Source organism: Dendropsophus ebraccatus, chromosome 5 (assembly GCF_027789765.1).
Source record: "Dendropsophus ebraccatus isolate aDenEbr1 chromosome 5, aDenEbr1.pat, whole genome shotgun sequence".
NCBI classification, from domain to species: Eukaryota; Metazoa; Chordata; class Amphibia; order Anura; family Hylidae; genus Dendropsophus; species Dendropsophus ebraccatus.
The window spans coordinates 40,555,905-40,576,681 of record NC_091458.1 but is presented as its reverse complement, the minus strand read 5'-3'; the positions used below and the strand labels follow the sequence as shown (position 1 = coordinate 40,576,681).

The following is a 20,777-nucleotide window of genomic DNA, read 5'->3' as shown; positions in this document are numbered from 1 at the left end:
GTATGCTGTCCTAGGGCTTCCAGGAAAACATAGATAAAGCCTATGACTCCCCCTAGGGCAGGCATGTCCAAACTTTTTTCGAAGAGTGCCAAATTTGATGAAGTGAACATGTGCGAGGGCCGACCATTTTACATGCTACATGCTATATGCTTTATAACACAGGCAGATAATAGCAAGCTGGATACCTGGGGGGCCGTAAAAGTTCGGAACGCGGGCCGCAAATGCCCCTCCGGCCGGACTTTGGACATGCCTGCCCTAGGGCAACCAACCACTTCTCCAGCCGCTGGGAGACAAATGCCCAGTGCTCAGGTTCGGGGAACATTGCCAAACTCGAACAGCTTGGCAAGTTTGATGAACACTGCACTCGAATGCTTGTCTGAGTTACATGTTTGTGTATATGGGGTGGTCAGGAGAGATTCCTGTTGGCGGCATGGCTGCTAGCTTATCCTGCTGTAATATTATCATCCATCTGTCCTGTTTCTTACTTTTGGTAGGTATGGTTTCCAAGTATTCTCTCTACAAGTAGACCACTACCCATCATTAGGCCAGAGGTGTTAGAGGCTAATGGATACTACTGTCAAGACCCCTCCCCCATACCGACGGACACTGGAATATGATGGGAAGTATAAAAAAACAATACACAACATTTCAACATTAGAAATTGATTAAAAAAAAAATTGGAATCACTCTGCAGCAATCCAGAGTATCTATGGTACCAACATAAAATGCATTCTCCAAGACCGACCCCTATTGGGTATTTGTTCGACACCTCTATAGCTGGCGTTTACTGTTTGGCGTGTTGATACCCATGAAATATTCATGGTGTTTATCTCTTGTGTGGGCAAAAACAGTTTACTTTTTTTTTTTAAGCATGATAATCTCCCATGTATTTGATAGGAAGCATAAATCACACACACATAATATAACTGCATTGACAAATGATGAAAATGAATATTTGCTTTTTTTTTATCATGGATAACAATAAACGCGTATGACTTGCAAACAGAGCAATAACGGGGATTCTCCATCAGATTCTTAGTGCCGTGTGCTCGCTGGATTAATCTAATGTGCGTTGTTGCATAATATCCCCAGGCAAGTGAGGTAAAAGCCGAGGCTGAGGAGAGAGAACCCACATTTTAAATGGATCTTGTCATTAATGCTTTATTAATTGCCCCAGGCGATGCGAGCTCAGAGCGGGGTGAGCCGCTACAATATGACACTTTAAGGTCAAATCCAATTCCTGCTGTGTTTTATGGACTAGACCAAATATTGAGTTAACAGCAGGAAAGCAGAATTTATTGGGTTTTTTTTTTTTCAGCATCAGTCAAACAAACATTTGATCTAAATTAAAGCAGAAATTTTAATAGAAGCAGAAAACCTGTAGCGCTCCACATCAAACAGAAATCAATTGTTTTAAACAGCTACAATAATTCTTGCCGAATTTCTAGACAGCCCTCGAAATTATTCATCGTACAGATGTTCACCGCGATAACAACTTCCTGACCAATCACTTTAGGGGGGATAAATGAAAGGCTGCATTATGGGGGCTGCCAATGACATGCTAACAGATTTACGACATGTGCTTAAATGATTGAAAATGATAAAATATTTAGGAGATTGGTTTATGCTTTACTGTCTCTCCGCCCTTACATCAGTTTTAAAGGGATGGTGAAACGTCTATATAAAGGAATAAAGGAGGAGTGTACAATTCTAAAAACTAATGGGAAATACTGGCCTTGTCGCCCACGGCAACCAATCAGAACTTGGCTTTCATTTATAAACTGCTCTGGCAAAATGACAGCAGCACTGTGATTGGTTGTTATGGTAATACGGATAATCTTGCCATTGTTTTGAGTATTGCCTTAAAAGGGTATTTTGTTTTTTTTTAGGAACCTTTTTTTATTGACCACTGTTGAGCGGATCTGTCAAAATGTTCGGGATGGGCAACACTATCCGAATCCTAATGCTTGGCGTATGATTCCCCGTGGCAAGAAGTTGGATGCTGTCCTAGAAAATCCTGGAAAATATTGTTACAGTTATAGCCTAAGATTTCCTGGCATCCAAGTGTTAGGGTTTGGATCGGATAAAAATGCCAAACTGGAACATTTTGACAGGTCCGCTCAACACTATTTTAGGCTGCCTTTACACAGAGATTTATCTGACAGATTTTTTAAGCCAAAGCCAGAAATGGATTTGAAAAGAGGAGAAATCTCAGTCTTTCCTTTATGACCTGTTCCCTGTTTATAGTCTATTCCTGGCTTTGGCTTAAAAAATCTGTCAGATAAATCTCTCTGTGTAAAGACACCCTTAGGGTATGTGCACACTACGGAATACCGACGGAAAATCTATTGCATTCCGCATTTCGTGCGAGCTGAGGAATCCTTGGCGGATTTTCCGTCAGGATTCTGTAGTGTGCACATACCCTAAGACATCAACATCTGATCAGTGGAGGTCATACACCTGTATCCTTTGTCAATCAGCTGTTTGCTACAAATATAGCACCTTCAAAAAGATAGACAGTGCCATATACTGTGTAGTGCCTGTGCTGGGCTATTTCAGGTCACCTGCCTTTGATGTGAACCTCGCAGTAACCCAGCACAGCCCTTGAACAATGTACAGAGCTGCAAACTTCTGTTTATGTTTACTGTGTACTGAGGGCACTGAGTCTACGCCAAACAGCTGATGGGCAGGGGCATTCAGTGTTGACACCCACCAATCAGACACTGATGGCCTTTAATTAAAAAAAAAAAAAAAAAACTCCAGAAAACCCTTTAACAGGTATACAGTGGATACAGCATATAAGATATACATTTAATCTCCTAGCAGCTCTATAGCCTGCTGTAAAGTGAGCAGTACACAGAATTGCCAGTAATTGCCCATAGACTTGCATTGCAATAACTGCATTCCCATGTGCTCTCCACAATTTGACATGAAGAGACAATGTTCTCGACATTGCACATGATGAGACGTCATTTAGCTCTTTGTGTTACTAAGTCAATAATTGGTTTGGGAAAGAACTGCGCTGATCCATCTTTGTTCAGCTATTTCCAGGTACCTGCATGGGTGGTGACTATAAGCAATGTGCTGTGACACTCTGTTCTAACGCTCACTGGGGATCCCAATGCTTCGTGCAACACCGATTGAACCTTGGTTGCATATTCTAGTCATGTGACACCAATGGCCAAAGAGTGTAGTCTGTCCTCACAAACACAGTATAGATGGAAATGGGATTGGCCTTGTATAACTGCATTTAATGTATACTAAACATATGACTTCCTTGTAACAGAGTCCACACTTGCTACATACCTTTACGTCAGATGTGTCTCTTTGGCTGTTCCTCCATGATCTTGCCACGGCGGAGAATGTTCGGTCTGGGTGATCAAACTTGCCTTCGTTGACGTTAAGGAAAAATGTAGTGAAGGGTTCCTGTAAAACATCAAAAAGTAAAGGGTGCTTCCATGAGATGGCTATTCTATTACCAAACACAAAAAACACCATGAAGTGTTTTACGTATTCCATTTATTAATAGTGTCATAGAAGTGTCTATGCATGCTACCATACGGTTCAAAATATACAAAACTTTTTTTTTTTTATTGGTCTGCTATCACTGACTAATGTTCTATAGAGTTCTGGCCTCGAGTTATGTTAAAGTGTACCTGTCATGATGGCCTGCTTCTGGATCACCAGCAAGATCCTCTGTTAAGACCCTGTTCACACTACGCAATCGGCGGGCGAGATTCTGTGCAGAACCCCACCGCACGGACTTGATGCTGAATCCTGCCTTCAATCTGTTTGAATAGGAGGCGCCTCTCTGCTCAAAGAATTGACATGTCCAAGTCCATGCAGGGGGGGTGGCTTCCGTACGGAATCTCGGCATTGATTCCGTAGTTTGAACGGGGCCTTAATACATAAGTCTGGGTCTCTATGGAAGCGGAGATGCAATGAGACCATAATGCGCACAAACTCCAATGGAGACTTAACATATTATCCATGGAGAATTGAACTTCTGGATTAAAAGAGGATCATGACAGGTACACTTTAGGCATCGGAGGTAGATTCGAAGTAAGGGCCTGGAGCAGCAGAGGCAGAACAAAGGAAAGGAGTATGCCTTTTTTTATTTTTATACCAACCCTGCTACATTTAAAGGGGTTATTCAGGATTAGAAAAATAAAAGAGCTTTCTTCCAAAAACAGCACCACCCTTGTCCTCAGTTTTTGTGTGGTATTGCAGCTCTGTTGAAGTGAATGTAATTGAGATGTAATACCACATATAACCTGAGAACAGGGGTGGTGCTTATTCTTTGAAGAAAGCAGCTATGTTTTTCTAAACCTGTCTAAATCTTTTAATAGATTTTTTTCTCCAGACAACCCCTTTAAGGCACAACTGACTAGTATAAGGTGATGTAAAGCCATTTAACATCATTATACAAATGATGGTAAAATGTATCCAATATAGAATTGTCCATAGTGGATAGATGTACAATGTACGGCTACATGTAAACCATTACACAGAGCAAACAATAGAAAGCCTCTGTTTCTGCACAGTGCCCTGGATTTCCACTCTCTCTACATAAAGCTGCATACAGTACATGGAAGTGATCTGAGAGCTGTATTGCTCCATAGCATGGCTTTACCCACAGCTGGGGGTAGATTATAGCAGCGTGCTGCCTGAATTATCTGCTTACCAGGCTTTTAAATAATAAATCATATTTACTTAAACATGCACAGTTGGCAATAGTGAAATAATAATTTACATTAGAATCGCATATACTTGCAATTCAATTAAATTAAATTGGGGGGTAGGGATGGCTAATAAAGGAGCAAACAAAACAAACCAGCATACGGAGCAGAGGCAGGCGGAGGTATACTGTAAGGGGGGATACAAAAAAAATATAAGATGACTACCCTTCAGTTCTGAGCTTACAAAAGAACCCCGCCCCCCCTAATACTAGAGCAAATGGAAGCAATGGGGGAGATTTAAAGTGAAACTGGCTCAGTTGCCCCTAGCAACCAATCAGATTCCACTTTTCATTTTCCAAAGAGTCTGTGAGGAATGAAAGGTGGACTCTGATTGGTTGCTAGGGGCAACTGAGCCAGTTTCACTTTACACCATGTTTGATAACTCTCCCCCATTTTATTATCACTTTCTTGCCTGTATGCTCCGCTCCCCACAATAAATTCCCCATGCAGAGGACTGTATGGCGCTGCCTGTGGACAATTCAAATTGATACTGTTAGCACAGCGGACTGTTTAAGGCTATGTTTCCACACAGTATTTTTGCTCAGTATTTTGCAACCAAAACCAGGAGTGGATTACAAACAGGGAAAGGCTATGTTCAAACAATGTTAAAATTGAGTGGATGGCCGGCATTTAATGGCAAATAACGGCCATTGCTTTAAAATAAGGGCCATTAATTGCCATTAAATTTTAGCAGTGTGTGAACATAGCCTGTGTTTTCCTGGTTTTGGTTGCAAAATACTGAGCAAAAATACTTTGTGGAAACATAGCCCTAAAGTGTGTAACGATGCCCTGGCGGATAAGAGGAATGGTACCACCCAGTTGTCAATTTATTTAGATTGCCAGGGAGAATAATAAAGGCACATCTCAATGCAGAGTTCTAAGAAAGGTTACTCAAGCATAGTTATTCATTGAGAATACATGTTATCTACTAAAGCAGCCAGGTCAGGAAGGCTGACCGGTCCCCTTTAAATGCTCTAAAACTATGTACAATCAACATAAATCTAGACATTGATAACACGCTGCCTAATTCTGAGCTCTACTCAGTAGTCACAACAAGAAACCTCCTTCCTTCGGTCATACTACGGCTACCGACTCCTCCAGTAAATTACATGCCATCACTTTACTTGCAAACGTGTAATAATTATTACGAAAAATCTCTTCACACATAATTTGTACCTCTGTATACACACGACTCGGGTCCACTCTCCTAAGCTCATTTATTTTTATTTTCTTCTTGTCATTGCAGTCTGTTCTGGTGTAAAACATGCAATGACAGCTTTCAAAGCTACCAGGCTACTGCTGCCTTAATACGTTACTGTGTAAACTGGCAGTGCCATGGAAATTAATTGTGCTCTGTGTCACCCATTAAAGGAACAAAGCAGCCAGCATAAATAGCCTGTAGCGGATAGAGAAATTTCTGGATTCAACAAGGAGGAATTTATTTATTTTTGCATCCCTGCATTCCACCAGCCGTAGCTTTTTTTAATTTCTTTTTTATTTTTCTGGTTACGTAGCTGTTTGCATCTTTGTTTTTTGCAGAATGAGTTGTTTATTTTGGTATCGCTTTGGGTCTATTGTATTACTTCCATACAATTTAAGGTACATTTTATTACTATGGCATTATGTATTAAAAAAAAATATATAGTTATGTCATATACACATACAAACATTAACGTATAGGTTGTTATGAGTGTTGTAAGACTGTGCCTAAAAATCATCGGCTGCTGACTGTGCATTGCTATATACCTTTCCGCATTCCCTGGTGCTCTTCTCGCTTCTGCCCGCAGCCGCCACTGAAGCTTCTACACTCGTAAAGTGTCAGGCCACTCAGCCAATCACTGGCCACACCGATGTCACGCCCTGGCCAGTGATTGGCTGAGCCGCCTGACGCTTTAGAGGCCAGTTCTGAAGTTCCAGCGGCGGCGAGTGGGTAGAAGGGAGAGGAGCATTGGGGAGCGTGAAAAGGTAATGTATATACTTTATTATTTGCTATATACAGCAAGGGCTGCATGGACATCGGTAATTATATATATATATATATATATATATATATATATATATATATACACACACACACACACACACAGCCCTTGCTGCACGATTATCAAGCCGTATAATAGGCTCAGTAAATAAGTGCTGATCTATCGGATCGGCGCTCGTTTAGATTAGTGATTGCATCTTGTAATACAGCCACAATACTTGGAGTTTAAAAATACTTAGCAAAAAAAACCTTAAAAATACCAAACAAGAAAGAACTTTATGAATGGATAAAGCAAATATATTGGAAAACCAATATACCCTTTAAGTCTGGCTACCTTTGTCCATGCTTAAAACATTGGAATCAGTAAAAGTTCTGCTCCCAGCATTAGTCATGACCTTTATATGTGCTGGCTTAAAATCCGTTTTAGAGCCTTTGGTGGTATATGTCATAGGCACTTCTACATCTGACCGAAAACTCGGATGTAGGCCACTACATAACTATACAGTGAGATACGCCACTCATAGGCTCACACAATTTAGCAGATTGCCCTTTAAGAGTTTATACAGCCATTGGATGCTTAATCATTATGAGACCTGTCAGACATAGGGCACTATTCCACCGGACGATTATCGTTCAGATTATCATTAAATCGTTCGAATCTAAACGATAATCGTTCGGTTGAAATGCAGGTAACGATTAACGACCGAACGAGAAATAGTTGATCGCTTTATAAGACCTGGACCTATTTTTATCGTTACTCGTTTGCAAAATGTTTGCAAATCGTTCTCATTGAATAAGACGTCGTTCGGTCGTTCTCAGTAGATACGAACGCAATAGCGAAGAAATAGCGAAAAAAAAACCGATCGCAAAGACGATCATAAGTAACGATTATCGTTCCATGGAAATGAGTGAACATTTTCAGGTCTGACAGGCAAGGAATCCAGTGTGATCCCACTCCCAAGAACAACCACCATAGGGCAGCCCCTCTAAGCATATTTTTAGTATGAATTTACTTTTTATGTGCTGCTATCTGCCTTCAGTTGGCATTCCTCCCAGAATCCCTTGAGACTGTATAAAACTAACACCATAGTTACATATTTTATGGTCTAAAAAGTTTCTCGATTTTTTTCCTGCAAAACTCCAATAAAAATCTCACTAATGTAATGTTAATCTCAGCCTCTCTATTACTTGTCCAGCACCGGGAGTGGACAGATGAACCTGCACTTTCCATAAACATACTAGAGGATTCGGGAGTGATGTGGCTTTGCTAGGTTGCTGTTCTTGGCTTCTATTCTGAATTCGTAATGAGCCTAGGGGTCACCTAGATTCCCTTCTGGGGGTCTAAATAACCCATATCCCATACAAACAAACTCTTAGTATATGCTTGGGTGTTGTTATTCTAAGGGAACATTTGGATACAGTTACAAGTGAACGTGGGAAAGCTCGGAGTCCGTGTGTGTGCTCACCTTGCCAAGTAACAGAGGGTCACAGTCCTGTAGATTGTGTATACTCCTGTGCTACAAAGCCAGAGAAATGCATTGCCGCTACGCACTGCGTGACTAACAGAGAAAACTTTACATCACCCGTCACTTTGGTTTATTGCTCTTTTCCAAGATTATGATTTCTTTATGATCTGCTATCTGTTCGGTCGGTGCATATAGACTTGAAATTTTACACATTTGTTCCTGATGCTATAAACCTAATCATTTAAACTAGGTTTACGAGTTTGAGAAAGTCAAGATTTAAAGGGATACTCTAAAAAAATTAAAAAAAAATCCTTTCAAAACTGGTGTCAGAAAGTTATATAGCTTTGTAATTTACTTCTATTTAAAAATCTCTAATCTTCTGCTACTTATCAGCTTCTGTATGTCCTGCAGGAAGTGGTGTATTCTCTCCAGTCTGACACCGTGCTCTTTGCTGCCACCTTTGTCTGTGACAGGAAAGGTTTTTGGACAGTTTCTATTCTAGACAGAGGTGGCAGCAGAGAGCACTGTGCCAGAATGGAGAGAATACACCACTTCTTGCAGGACATACAGCAGCTGATTAGTACTGAAAGACTTGAGATTTTTAAATAAAAGTAAATTACAAATCTATATAACTTTCTGACACCAAGTAATTTAAAAGAATCTTTTTCGCCGACACCAGTACAGAAATAACTGTACGGCATTGTGACTGTGGATAGGAATGGGGTAGTTTCTGTCATGATTACAACTTTTAAAAAATTTAACCCATTTTATTCTTTTTTTAGGTTTGTGATGGGAAATATTTCTTCTCATTATGGGCATGTTAGTCAAGTGGGCGGTTCATCTCAGTGACTGACAGCTGTTCTTAAGTGTGCACATAGAAAGAGCAGCCAATCACTGATAGGACCGCCCACTTGACTACTTAGATTTATTACTAAAACGGATACTTATGATAGGCAATCTATATAAGTTCAGCAGGAGACTGAGTCTTTGCATCCCCACAGATCAGCTGCTTGAAGGACAGTGTGAGTGCTGTGGCTTCTTTACTACTTACCTGCCACAGCGCCATCTATTGCAGCTCGTCCCACACAAGTGAGCACAGGCCATCAGTTTAACAATGCTGCAAATCCCCTTTAAGTAGATGGCTATAAAAGAGAACTGAGGGAAGTGTTAATAGCAGCGCTGGCTAACTTACATGTGTTTTACATTGTAATATTAGTCATCAGTAAGAGCTCGGCTCTCAACATCACTCATGACTTTCTTCATAACCACAGTCACTGCTTGAGAAAACCTTCTTACACAGACCTGTCACTCAAATAACTGCGGCTCAGAATTTTTTACATTTTCAAGTCAATTTGGTATTTGATTTCACTGATAACGTTGCAGATTGTGTGAGAAGGGAGCCGACACCTGACAAGTTAATGGAATTTACAATTAGTCACTAAGCAGCTTATGGTAAATGGGTGGACAATGTACGGTGGATGGATCCAGATGAAGTCGGCGTGTCACGACCAAACGGAACTTAACAAGATGTAACTCTGCGTATATTCTGCTCAAAGGAGAGGGCAAACAAATACAGGAGAGCAAGGGCGGACGCTTCATTCTGTCATAATAACCCGTAATAACCTAGACTTTATATAAGGGAATGAATGGTTGGAAGGAGGACTGTATCTGGACCTGTATTCCTTCCTTCCTATAATGGTATATACTATGAAGAGAAGGGTGGAAACTTTGGGGGAAATTGTCAGGTGCGTGTGCTATAGGGGTCTTATGGTTGCTCGTGTTTCATTGCTTTTGCTAGGGGCAATATAGGGATTTTAACTTAAGGGTCATGAAAAGAAAGGGCAAATAAACACCAGCCTGTTCTGCCTCAGGGACTTAAATCAGACTCAATAATAGGAGGTCCATTGTGACATTTGCTACGAGGCCCCCTTTCTGCTATACTGTATTCCATTTGGGTCAAATACTGGATTGGGAGAGAAAGTGACTAAAGCCGTTCCACTTTTACCTTAGATTTTACCAGGCTTTCCTTACTGAACAGCTTAAAGGGCTTATAAAGCTAGAGACTCCCCCTCCTCCTATGGTTTCCCATCATGTATTTATTTTTTTGTGTCACTTATTTTTATTTATTTATTTCCATTTATTACTTCTTGTTTTCTGCCATTTGAGCAGTTTTGTTTTTGTTTTTCTCTTCTTAAGGCCCTATTACACAAGACGATTATCGGCCATTATGGACGATAATCATCTAGTGTAATAGAAGGCAACGATCAGCCGACATGAACGATGATCTGCTGCCGCTGCTCTGTGGTGTAGGAGTGGTGGCAGCAGACCACTGCTATCCTCTATGTGCTGCCCGGACAATCTAGTGATCACCCGGGCAGCCCCCCCCCCCCCCCCCCCCCCCCCCCCCCCGCACTTACCCGCTATTACAGTCGGCAGCGAGCGGGGAAAGAGGTGCAAGCGAGCGCTGACCGTGCTTGTTTGCTCCTCTCTATCGCCTCGTGTAATAGGGGCTTTAGGCACTGCCCGTACATTCTTTGATAGCTGGCTATGGATTGTTTATCCTTCAAATACATTGCTTGCTATATTGGATTTATATGATCCATATGTACAAGCTATTTCCATTATGTTATTGTTTTATAACTTTCCTCATCTCAAATAAAATACCAATATATAAAATATTAAATATAATAGCAAACACAACCGCTACCCCTAGAAAATTGCACGTTGTCTGCCTTGTCCATCATGGGTCCTATTATTGTACTGCTGTCATCACTACAACTACTAGCCGTATATAGCTGCACATCTACTGTATTTTTCGTCATGTTCCATACTGTACTACTACTAGTCCACCATGTTCTATATTGTAGTAATATCCTACACAACCACACATCTCCTGTCTTGTCCACCCCGTTCCATACTGTACTGCTATTTTTACTACCCTCCACAGCTACAAATCTCCTGCCTAGTCCACCATGTTCTATATTGTACTGCTGCTGCTACTACTACTAACTCTACACAGCCACACATCTCCTGCATAGTCCACCATGTTCTATATTGTACTGCTGCTACTACTACTAACTCTACACAGCCACACATCTCCTGCATAGTCCACCATGTTCTATATTGTACTGCTGCTACTACTACTACTACTAACTCTACACAGCCACACATCTCCTGCATAGTCCACCATGTTCTATATTGTACTGCTGCTACTACTACTACTAACTCTACACAGCCACACATCTCCTGCATAGTCCACCATGTTCTATATTGTACTGCTGCTGCTACTACTACTAACTCTACACAGCCACACATCTCCTGCATAGTCCACCATGTTCTATATTGTACTGCTGCTGCTACTACTACTAACTCTACACAGCCACACATCTCCTGCATAGTCCACCATGTTCTATATTGTACTGCTGCTGCTACTACTAACTCTACACAGCCACACATCTCCTGCATAGTCCACCATGTTCTATATTGTACTGCTGCTGCTACTACTACTAACTCTACACAGCCACACATCTCCTGCATAGTCCACCATGTTCTATATTGTTCTGCTGCTGCTACTACTAACTCTACACAGCCACACATCTCCTGCATAGTCCACCATGTTCTATATTGTACTGCTGCTGCTACTACTACTTCTACTACTACTAACTCTACACAGCCACACATCTCCTGCATAGTCCACCATGTTCTATATTGTACTGCTGCTGCTACTACTACTACTAACTCTACACAGCCACACATCTCCTGCATAGTCCACCATGTTCTATATTGTACTGCTGCTACTACTACTACTACTAACTCTACACAGCCACACATCTCCTGCATAGTCCACCATGTTCTATATTGTACTGCTGCTGCTACTACTACTAACTCTACACAGCCACACATCTCCTGCATAGTCCACCATGTTCTATATTGTACTGCTGCTACTACTACTACTAACTCTACACAGCCACACATCTCCTGCATAGTCCACCATGTTCTATATTGTACTGCTGCTGCTACTACTAACTCTACACAGCCACACATCTCCTGCATAGTCCACCATGTTCTATATTGTACTGCTGCTGCTACTACTACTACTACTACTACTAACTCTACACAGCCACACATCTCCTGCATAGTCCACCATGTTCTATATTGTACTGCTGCTGCTACTACTACTACTAACTCTACACAGCCACACATCTCCTGCATAGTCCACCATGTTCTATATTGTACTGCTGCTACTACTACTACTACTAACTCTACACAGCCACACATCTCCTGCATAGTCCACCATGTTCTATATTGTACTGCTGCTGCTACTACTACTAACTCTACACAGCCACACATCTCCTGCATAGTCCACCATGTTCTATATTGTACTGCTGCTACTACTACTACTAACTCTACACAGCCACACATCTCCTGCATAGTCCACCATGTTCTATATTGTACTGCTGCTACTACTACTACTAACTCTACACAGCCACACATCTCCTGCATAGTCCACCATGTTCTATATTGTACTGCTGCTGCTACTACTACTAACTCTACACAGCCACACATCTCCTGCATAGTCCACCATGTTCCATACTGGACAGCAGCTGAAACCTCACCCTGCACAGGATATATATAATAAACCAGAAACCAGGGGTCCTCGGAGCTCCATACACAACTTTTCTGGGCAATAGGGCACATAACATTTGGACCACATTTAAATCAAACCTGAAGCCGATTCTAACAAACTATAACTCGATTTTGTGAATTTTAATAAAATAACAAAATAAAAATAAAATGATGGATTAAAAAAAATGGCTAAAATGAAGAAGGTTCTGCATAAAGTAACCCTGTAAAGTAGAGATTGAAGTTCCAGGGAAGTCCTTGTGTTATCCTTAGGTTCTGGCCTGGCATAGTACTGGTATGGTCTAAAAGGCATTGTATTCCATTGCAAAAATATACTTACAATTCTAACAAGCCAGCATAGCGTGAAGGTGGATGTGGAGTAATGTGTATTGTAGTGATAGGGTGGAGTCTGGTCGTCTTCCCAGGTCTCATAACGCTCTGCATAAAACACTGCTCTCTTTGGATTCAAAGCACCGATGGGCTAAAAAAATAAAAAAAAAAGATTTTTTTTGTTAGACATCAACTCTGTTTTTTAGATAAATATACATTTTAACAGCTGTATATATACACTGTAACCCTTCCAGCATAGTAGCTGCATAATTCCCTAATGATATATCAGTAACCCTGGTGGTAACAGGAGAACGCAGGCTAGTGTTTGATTTCAGAGATAATGCCTTGGTTGTTGTCATATGAACAATGACACCTGACAATCTAATAACTTGGTATTAGACAACAGTGTATAACACAGCTCCCGGTAATCTGAAAGCCTTATCTACTAGGGCTGATACACAACGCAGGGTGCTTAAGTGCTCAAATACCCCTGTCACATTCCAGCAAACTAAATGACAGCTTGATCTGCTTCACATGTAGTTCTAGAGAACCCGGCATATATAGAAACACAATAAGGAACGCAAAATATAGTGGAAATGTATACCAGGCCATTCTGAACCAATGTGCAATGTATTGTAAGCAGCACCCAATACACTGTAATGTACGGTATAAAGTACACAATACGGGGCCCCTGAATAGCCAATTATTAAGGGCCCAAAATTGGAGTGGAATCAAGGCCAAAGGGTTTTACTCCGCTTCCATTTGTTGGGTGTCCAACAGTACATAAATGTATCACAAAGACTCATAGTGAATGTTCACCTTTTAACACAATTTCATGTCCAAAATTCTGTACTGATCATTTTTTTGTGCATCTATGGGACTCAGAGCTCCATTTTCAGATATAGACGTCTAAATTCCCCTAACACAGCTATGGTATAAAACTTCCCTCTATGTCATTCCTAACATATTTGTAAATCACTTAATTTACCAAAATTGACTCAATGACCCGGAAAAACAGCTAAGTGTCTCATCTCTCTGTAATCTGCTGTTCACTGCCCGTTAGTAAGGGCCCGTTCACACCAAGGGATAATCGCTGAGATTCCAGGTGGACCCCCTCCCCCCCACACACACACTCACACGGGCACGGACTTGGCAAATCCTGCCGGCTGTCAGTATGAATGGGAGAGCCCGCGCCTCCACTCAAAGAATTGACATGTCAATTCTTTGAGCGGAGGCACGTGAGCCCTCCCATTCAAACTGATAGAAGGCAGGATTTTGCAACGATTCCGTATGAACGGGGCCTAAATCTGTCTCTTCAGTCACAGCTAGAACACCTTGTGGTTCACATAACACATCGCATCACATGTATATTAATGCACTGTGTAAATCATCAGCTTGACACAGTGCAACCTCCTGAGTCCAGTGGACTTTCTACAGGACTACTACACGGCATAGCAGTAAGGTGTACAGTATGTGCTTTCACTGGCCAGAGGAGTAAGGGAGGAAATAACTTTATATGTACTACTGGCAAATGGCCCAGCTCTAACTCTCTAAAATGTAGGGAATGATTAATAGCTGTGCACCATGCAGAGAAATCATAGGGGCTCAATAACAAAAGTTAAAAAACAAAAAGGGTTGATCTGATTTAAACCATTAAGGTTTTTAAAAAAAACTTTCAAAATGGTATGTTTTAAATGATTAATGGGGGTATTTTCAAGTTATATTATTCTCCCCAATCCACAGGATGGGGTATATCAAGCTGATCAGTGGGGTTTTGACCGCTGAGACCTGCACCAATTCCAAGAACTGAGACACAATTGCCATAGAATGAATGGAGTACGTGTCTTGTGCACGCACTCCATTAATTCTCTATGGGCTACAGAACAATTCAGAGTGCTAAACTCAAACATTCGGCAGCTCCATAGAGAGTGACATGTTCTCTTTAAAGTGTCACTGTCTTTTTTTTTTTTTTCTTCGTTTTTTCTTTTTCCAGAAATCAATAGTACAGGCGATTTTAAGCAACCTTGTAATGTGGGTTTGTTAGACAAATATGCCATTATCTGCATTCAAAAAGACTTTCCCCAGGTCCCTCTCCCCTCCCTCTCATTCACTGCTCATTATCAGGAAATCTCGATTTATTTTTTTTTACGTCAGTCGAGCCCTGTGTAACCTATGGAGAGAGGAGGGGGGAGGAAGGAGGAGGGAGATTAGTCGCCAGCAGAGTGCAGAGAACAAAGGATTACACAGTTAGAGTTGTGTGAAAGCTGAACAGAGAGGTCAGTGCTGACTTCAGAGGAGATAGCCCTGTGATGTAGCTGTAAATTAACTCTTTGTTCTCCTGTTTTGGTGCCTCATCTCCCTCCATGCCTCCCCTCTCCATAGAAAACCATGATGAGCTTCAAACTGCTTTTTCATTATAAAAATGCATTTTCAGTTTATAAACGCAATTACAAAGTTTCTTAAAATCGCCTGTACTATTAATTTCTGCAAAAAAAATGTAAACAATAGTGACACTTTAAATATTAAGGTCAGTCTAATATAGAATGCATGTATTATGTGCATTAGGTTATATTCCTTATTTACACACCATGGTCGTTTTCCTTCACCACAAAAAGTAATAACATGGAAACTATGCAAAGGCAGGGGCTAAATGAATGGGTAAGTATGACCATTCAGTCCTATCAAGGTCTTGCTCATAAAAAAAAAGGGTTAAAAACGCAGATTTACTCTGGGGAGGAAATAGGAGCATGTAACTGGGCCACTTGCCCTGGGGCCTTCTATTCTCCCAGCAGCTTGGGGAGACTTGTGTGCACAGCCTGCCTACAAACCAGATCAATATGTCTGCTGAAGTCTATCACCAGAACAACACGTCTAATGGAAAGAGACTTTGGCTCACACAGGACAGTTTGTAAGGAACATTTAATGATGAAAACAGCTCATGGAGGACGGCGGATGGTGTCTGGTGACACTGAGCAGCTAAACAGTGGGCTGGGACTGACATTTTGTGAACAACATTAAAGTCGTGTAAAAAAAAAAAATCTCTGTAGTAGTAGAATATATAAAAGAGGAGACATGACTGGGTCAGGGGATAAATGGCCCCTTAAAGGGAATGTCTAATATATTTTATTGTAGTTTCATCAACTAGGTCTGTAGAGGAAAAATAACTGGAGAGATAATCGATTAGAAATATTTTTTTTCTATATTTAAGTATATATATTCTGTCTGGCAGTGGGTACCATGTTGGCATCTGGCCCAGTGAGGTTGGCCTGACCTGAGATTATGACTCAACTGAAACCAATTGGATTAATTTTCAAGCATGACCAATCTCTGGTGCAGCTGCCAGATAATCGCACACATAGAGGTAATACAATGGCAGGTTTGGCTGCCCGACGCCAGTGTTAAACTAGAATGTAGAGATGGCGATCCATGTATAGGAAGATAGAAGATCATCATGACTGGCGTTGTGTTGGAGAATAGGGAGCAGGAACCACTGTGAACTATGGACAAGCCATTGTTAATAAATAATACAAGCAGGGAATTGTCTCTGCAGCTTTTAAAGGGCCCCAAACGCGTGACGTAAGCACCCATTAGTTAACAGAGAAAACTCCGACAAACTAGAATGGATTTATTATGGATCATACGGACATGTTTCTGGGATATTACCCTTCCCTTCATCAGGACCAATATATCGAGTATTCCATAAAAGGTGTTATCTGGGATTAGATAAAGCATATTTACTTTCTTGCAAAAACAGTACCACTCCTGTCCTCAGGTTGTGTGTGGTATTACAATTTAGCTCCATCCACTTCAATGGAACAAAGCTGCAAAACGGGAGTAGTTCTGGAAGTGGCCATGTTTTATTAACCCTTTAAACAGGCAAAGTAAAAGGACTCTCTCATCCCTACAACCATCCACCTTATGCTCCTATTCACCTGAAAACTACATCAACCAGCAAAATCGGCTGATTGACACTGCTGCTCTCATATTAAAGTGGTTATCTGAAACGCTCTTAGTCCATATAATTTTGTTTTGGGGTCCATGTAACTTGATATGGTCACAAATTGCTGTACAAGCATTGTGGCATCTAAAACCTGAAAATTTTACAAAAAAAAAAAAAAAAGAAAAAAAGTAGCTTAGTCCGATTGGCTTATTAACTATGGTACATCATAGATCCATTAAAGAAGTTGTTTACCAAAAATATTTTTCTTTCAAATCACCTGGTGCCAGAAAGTGCCAAAGATTTGTCATTAACTTCTATTTAAAAATCTTGCCTTCCAGTACTTCAGCTGCTGTATGTCCTGCAGGAAGAGGTGTATTATTTTCAGGAGCTGTCCAGAGCAGTAGCAAATCCTTATAGAAAACCTCTCCTGCTCTCCAGACTGGAAAGAATGCACCACTTCCTGCAGGACATACAGCAGCTGATAAATAAATAAATAGAAATAAATTACAAATCTCTGGCACCAGTTGATTTGAAAGAAATTTTTTTTTTCTATATGATCTATATTTTCTATTTTTCTACATGATTGTTGTCCAATGTGTTCTGTTCTCTAACATCTTCGAAGTAACATTAAAAAATAAAATCTATTAAAATGTGTGAGGAAACCTACATCTCTGCTATATGATCATCTTTTTTTGCTGCTGAACATAAATAAAAAGGAAAGTCGTATAGAACTACACTGGTTTTGCCAGAAGTATTCACACTTCAATACGTTCATTTGCATTATTACAGTAAGAGGCCTGCGGGCTTTATCACTTCCTGCGCTTGCGGCAACCACTAATGTGAAGAATAATTGTCACGCTTCTCATCTCCTGCCACTCAAACAGCTCAAGTGTTAACAAACAGCATATCTCCTGCTCAGTGATGGGGACTGAGCGCTGCCTCACACTCCCATCATTGCTGGCAACAGTGAACTATGATGAACCCATGTGCACATCTGACGTCAGACTAACCCAACAAGGAGGGGGACACTTAATAAGTACCCAAATGCTGGTCAGGGATGGATGTACTATAGAGCAATTGTCATAAGTACGCAAAGGTGGAGACAGTCACATGCATGAGTCATGATGGGTAATGGTTAGACAGGCAAAATAGACACTGACATATAAATGTTATAGTGTAACAAAGAGAAGTCAGCAAAGTAGATCACGTGTGCATGAGCCACAACATCATCTAGCTAACATAAGGAGGGTTAAAGGCCAAGCAATGCTCCCAGTATATAAAATAACCCTCTTCCAGAAGATTAAGAGCTGTCTCTCTAGTGCCACCTATTGGAAGCAGATTCTCTCAGGGATTGAGCTACTTCTCACAGATGGCATTAGAGAGCTAACACTTGTCCTCTGTTAGGGTATGGTTTTGCAGCTCAGTTCCTTTGAAGAAAATGAAATTGCAATACCTCATACAACCTGAGGACAGGAGTGGTGCTGTTTATGCAAGAAAATGGCTGCTTTTTTGTTGTTGTTTTTTTTAATCCAGGACAACCCTTTAAAAAAACAAAAAAAAAAACACTAGATCTTAACGGAGTTCAACTGCAATCTCCAGGGAGTACTCGCAGTTGGCCTCCACTGAGCCTGCAAGCAAAGATGTGGGGAAAGTCTGGGCTCTGTTGCATGGCAACAGCAGGGTGACAGTATAGAACGAACACTTAGGATGATTATATTCATGGAGGAGAAAAACAGTACAGGGATTCAAGTTACTGTATTAAAGACATCGGGGGAGATTTATCAAACATGGTATAAAGTGAAACTGGCTCAGTTGCCCCTAGCAACCAATCAGATTCCACCTTTCATTGCTCACAGACTCTTTGGAAAATGAAAGGTGGAATCTGATTGGTTGCTAGGGGCAACTGAGCCAGTTTAACTTTACACCATGTTTGATAAATCTCCCCCATCACATTTAACCTCCTTTACATAAATGTATGTGGTAGACATCCAATTTTACCAACACATACAAATGATAAAGTATATATACATACATCAGAGAACATACATATAAACACGTTACATCCCTAATATTAATTTCTTAAATTTATGGCACTGTTCCTGCTCATCCTGACACAGGGAGGGGAGGGCTGTGACAATTATCACATCCGTAAAATTAACAGCTGGTTACCATATTACACTGGGATTAGAGAGACTCAGAGTTTTATTGTTTTTATAGAGACACCAGGATATGAACAACAAAAATAAAACCGTACACCGCAGATGTCCCACAGAGACTGTTAGCTTAATTGAAACAATGCTATATTTATATGGGGGAGTTAAGAGTTCAAAGAGAAGCCTCCATTGTCATATTGTATCTGTGTATCTGTTACTACATGGAAAGAAAAAAATAAGGGTATAATATAATAGGTATAAATAAAAGTAAAATACGGACCGGGAGAACCATGGGTGTGATGTGCAGCCATTTCTGTCTTTTTGGCATGTGCATAAATAAAAGTAAGGTAATCTCAGAAATAGCAAACAGTGGGAAAAAAGGACAGCACACTATTAGGCTATGGGCATACCACGTCTTTTATTGGCTGTTTGATGGCTGTTTTTGTTTACAGCCGTCATTTTGAGTTCAGATAATGTCCGTTATTTCAAAACAATGGTCGTTATTTGGACTCAAAATGTTGTCCAGAAAAACATCTGTAAAACGGGCAAAAAAAGACGCTGTGTGGCCGTGGCCTAACAGAATTAGCACCTAGTCAGAGGACGGTTAGGGTGCTACTTCTATGTCCTCTATATCTACATACTTAAGAAATTATATATATATATATATATATATATATATATATATATATATACACATACATATACACACACACACATACATACATACACAGACAGACATATACACGTGTGTAAAACCAACCAGGTGTGAGCAGTGTGACTTTTTCCACTGACAATCCTATCCTAACACATCAGTAAAGTAACACCTTTCTAAGTGTGGCGAGACATAAACTAACAAATATTTTGCTGTTAAAGAACATTTCACAATCAAAAATTTGAATGTATTTTGACTGAGAGTCGTTGATTGACGGCGGTTTATTCTACTTGGTAAATAAAAAAAGAAAGTGTGTGTAAAAAGATGAATTACCTTTGAAAGGTCCCTGAAGTTTCCTGGTAAGGTTAAATCCAACTCTTCGGATTCATAATTTGTTAACACCCATGGAAATACAGGATACTGATTCAAGTCGTTGTATGTTCTCCCTGAGAAAATTTGTAGAGTTAAATGGTTACCGTCATTTCAATGAACTGTGTATAAATGAATGCTACAGGTGAATGTCAGAAATATTGTAATATATCTTATTGGAGAAACTGCTTCTTCATTTCTCCCTCCATCATTCCCACCCCCCCTCAAAATTTTCTTATTCACTCTAAAAAACAACAAAAGAAACAAATGCCAATTTCCATCCTGTGTTTACAAGAGAGATTAGTAGCTCAGGTTACATGCTTCTCATACACATCTATGGAGAAGCGAGAGGAAAGGATATCGTTGGTAGGGGGAGCGAGTTCAGAAAACATAGGCAGAGAGACAAATAGAGGCTGCAAATAGACAACACAGGAGCTAACTGTGAGTATAAGATCTAACTTCAGAGCTTAATAAGCTTAAACTGTTCACTACTGCTCTGTAATGTCCTCCACATCACTGCTGCT

The 20,777-nt window shown here is 40.6% G+C and overlaps 1 protein-coding gene across 7 annotated transcripts in view; it reads right to left on the bottom strand.

Moving 5' to 3' along the window:
* NBEA (neurobeachin) overlaps positions 1–20,777 on the bottom strand; it is a 453,563-nt gene that overhangs the window by 43,860 nt on the left and 388,926 nt on the right. For all 7 annotated transcript variants that reach the window (XM_069969916.1, XM_069969921.1, XM_069969920.1 and 4 more), the window contains 3 exons: positions 20,218–20,330; positions 13,150–13,290; positions 3,307–3,426 (listed from right to left, as the gene is read on the bottom strand). In XM_069969916.1, the coding sequence (XP_069826017.1) occupies positions 3,307–3,426; positions 13,150–13,290; positions 20,218–20,330 (374 nt within the window). The remainder of the gene's footprint in view (positions 1–3,306; positions 3,427–13,149; positions 13,291–20,217; positions 20,331–20,777) is intronic.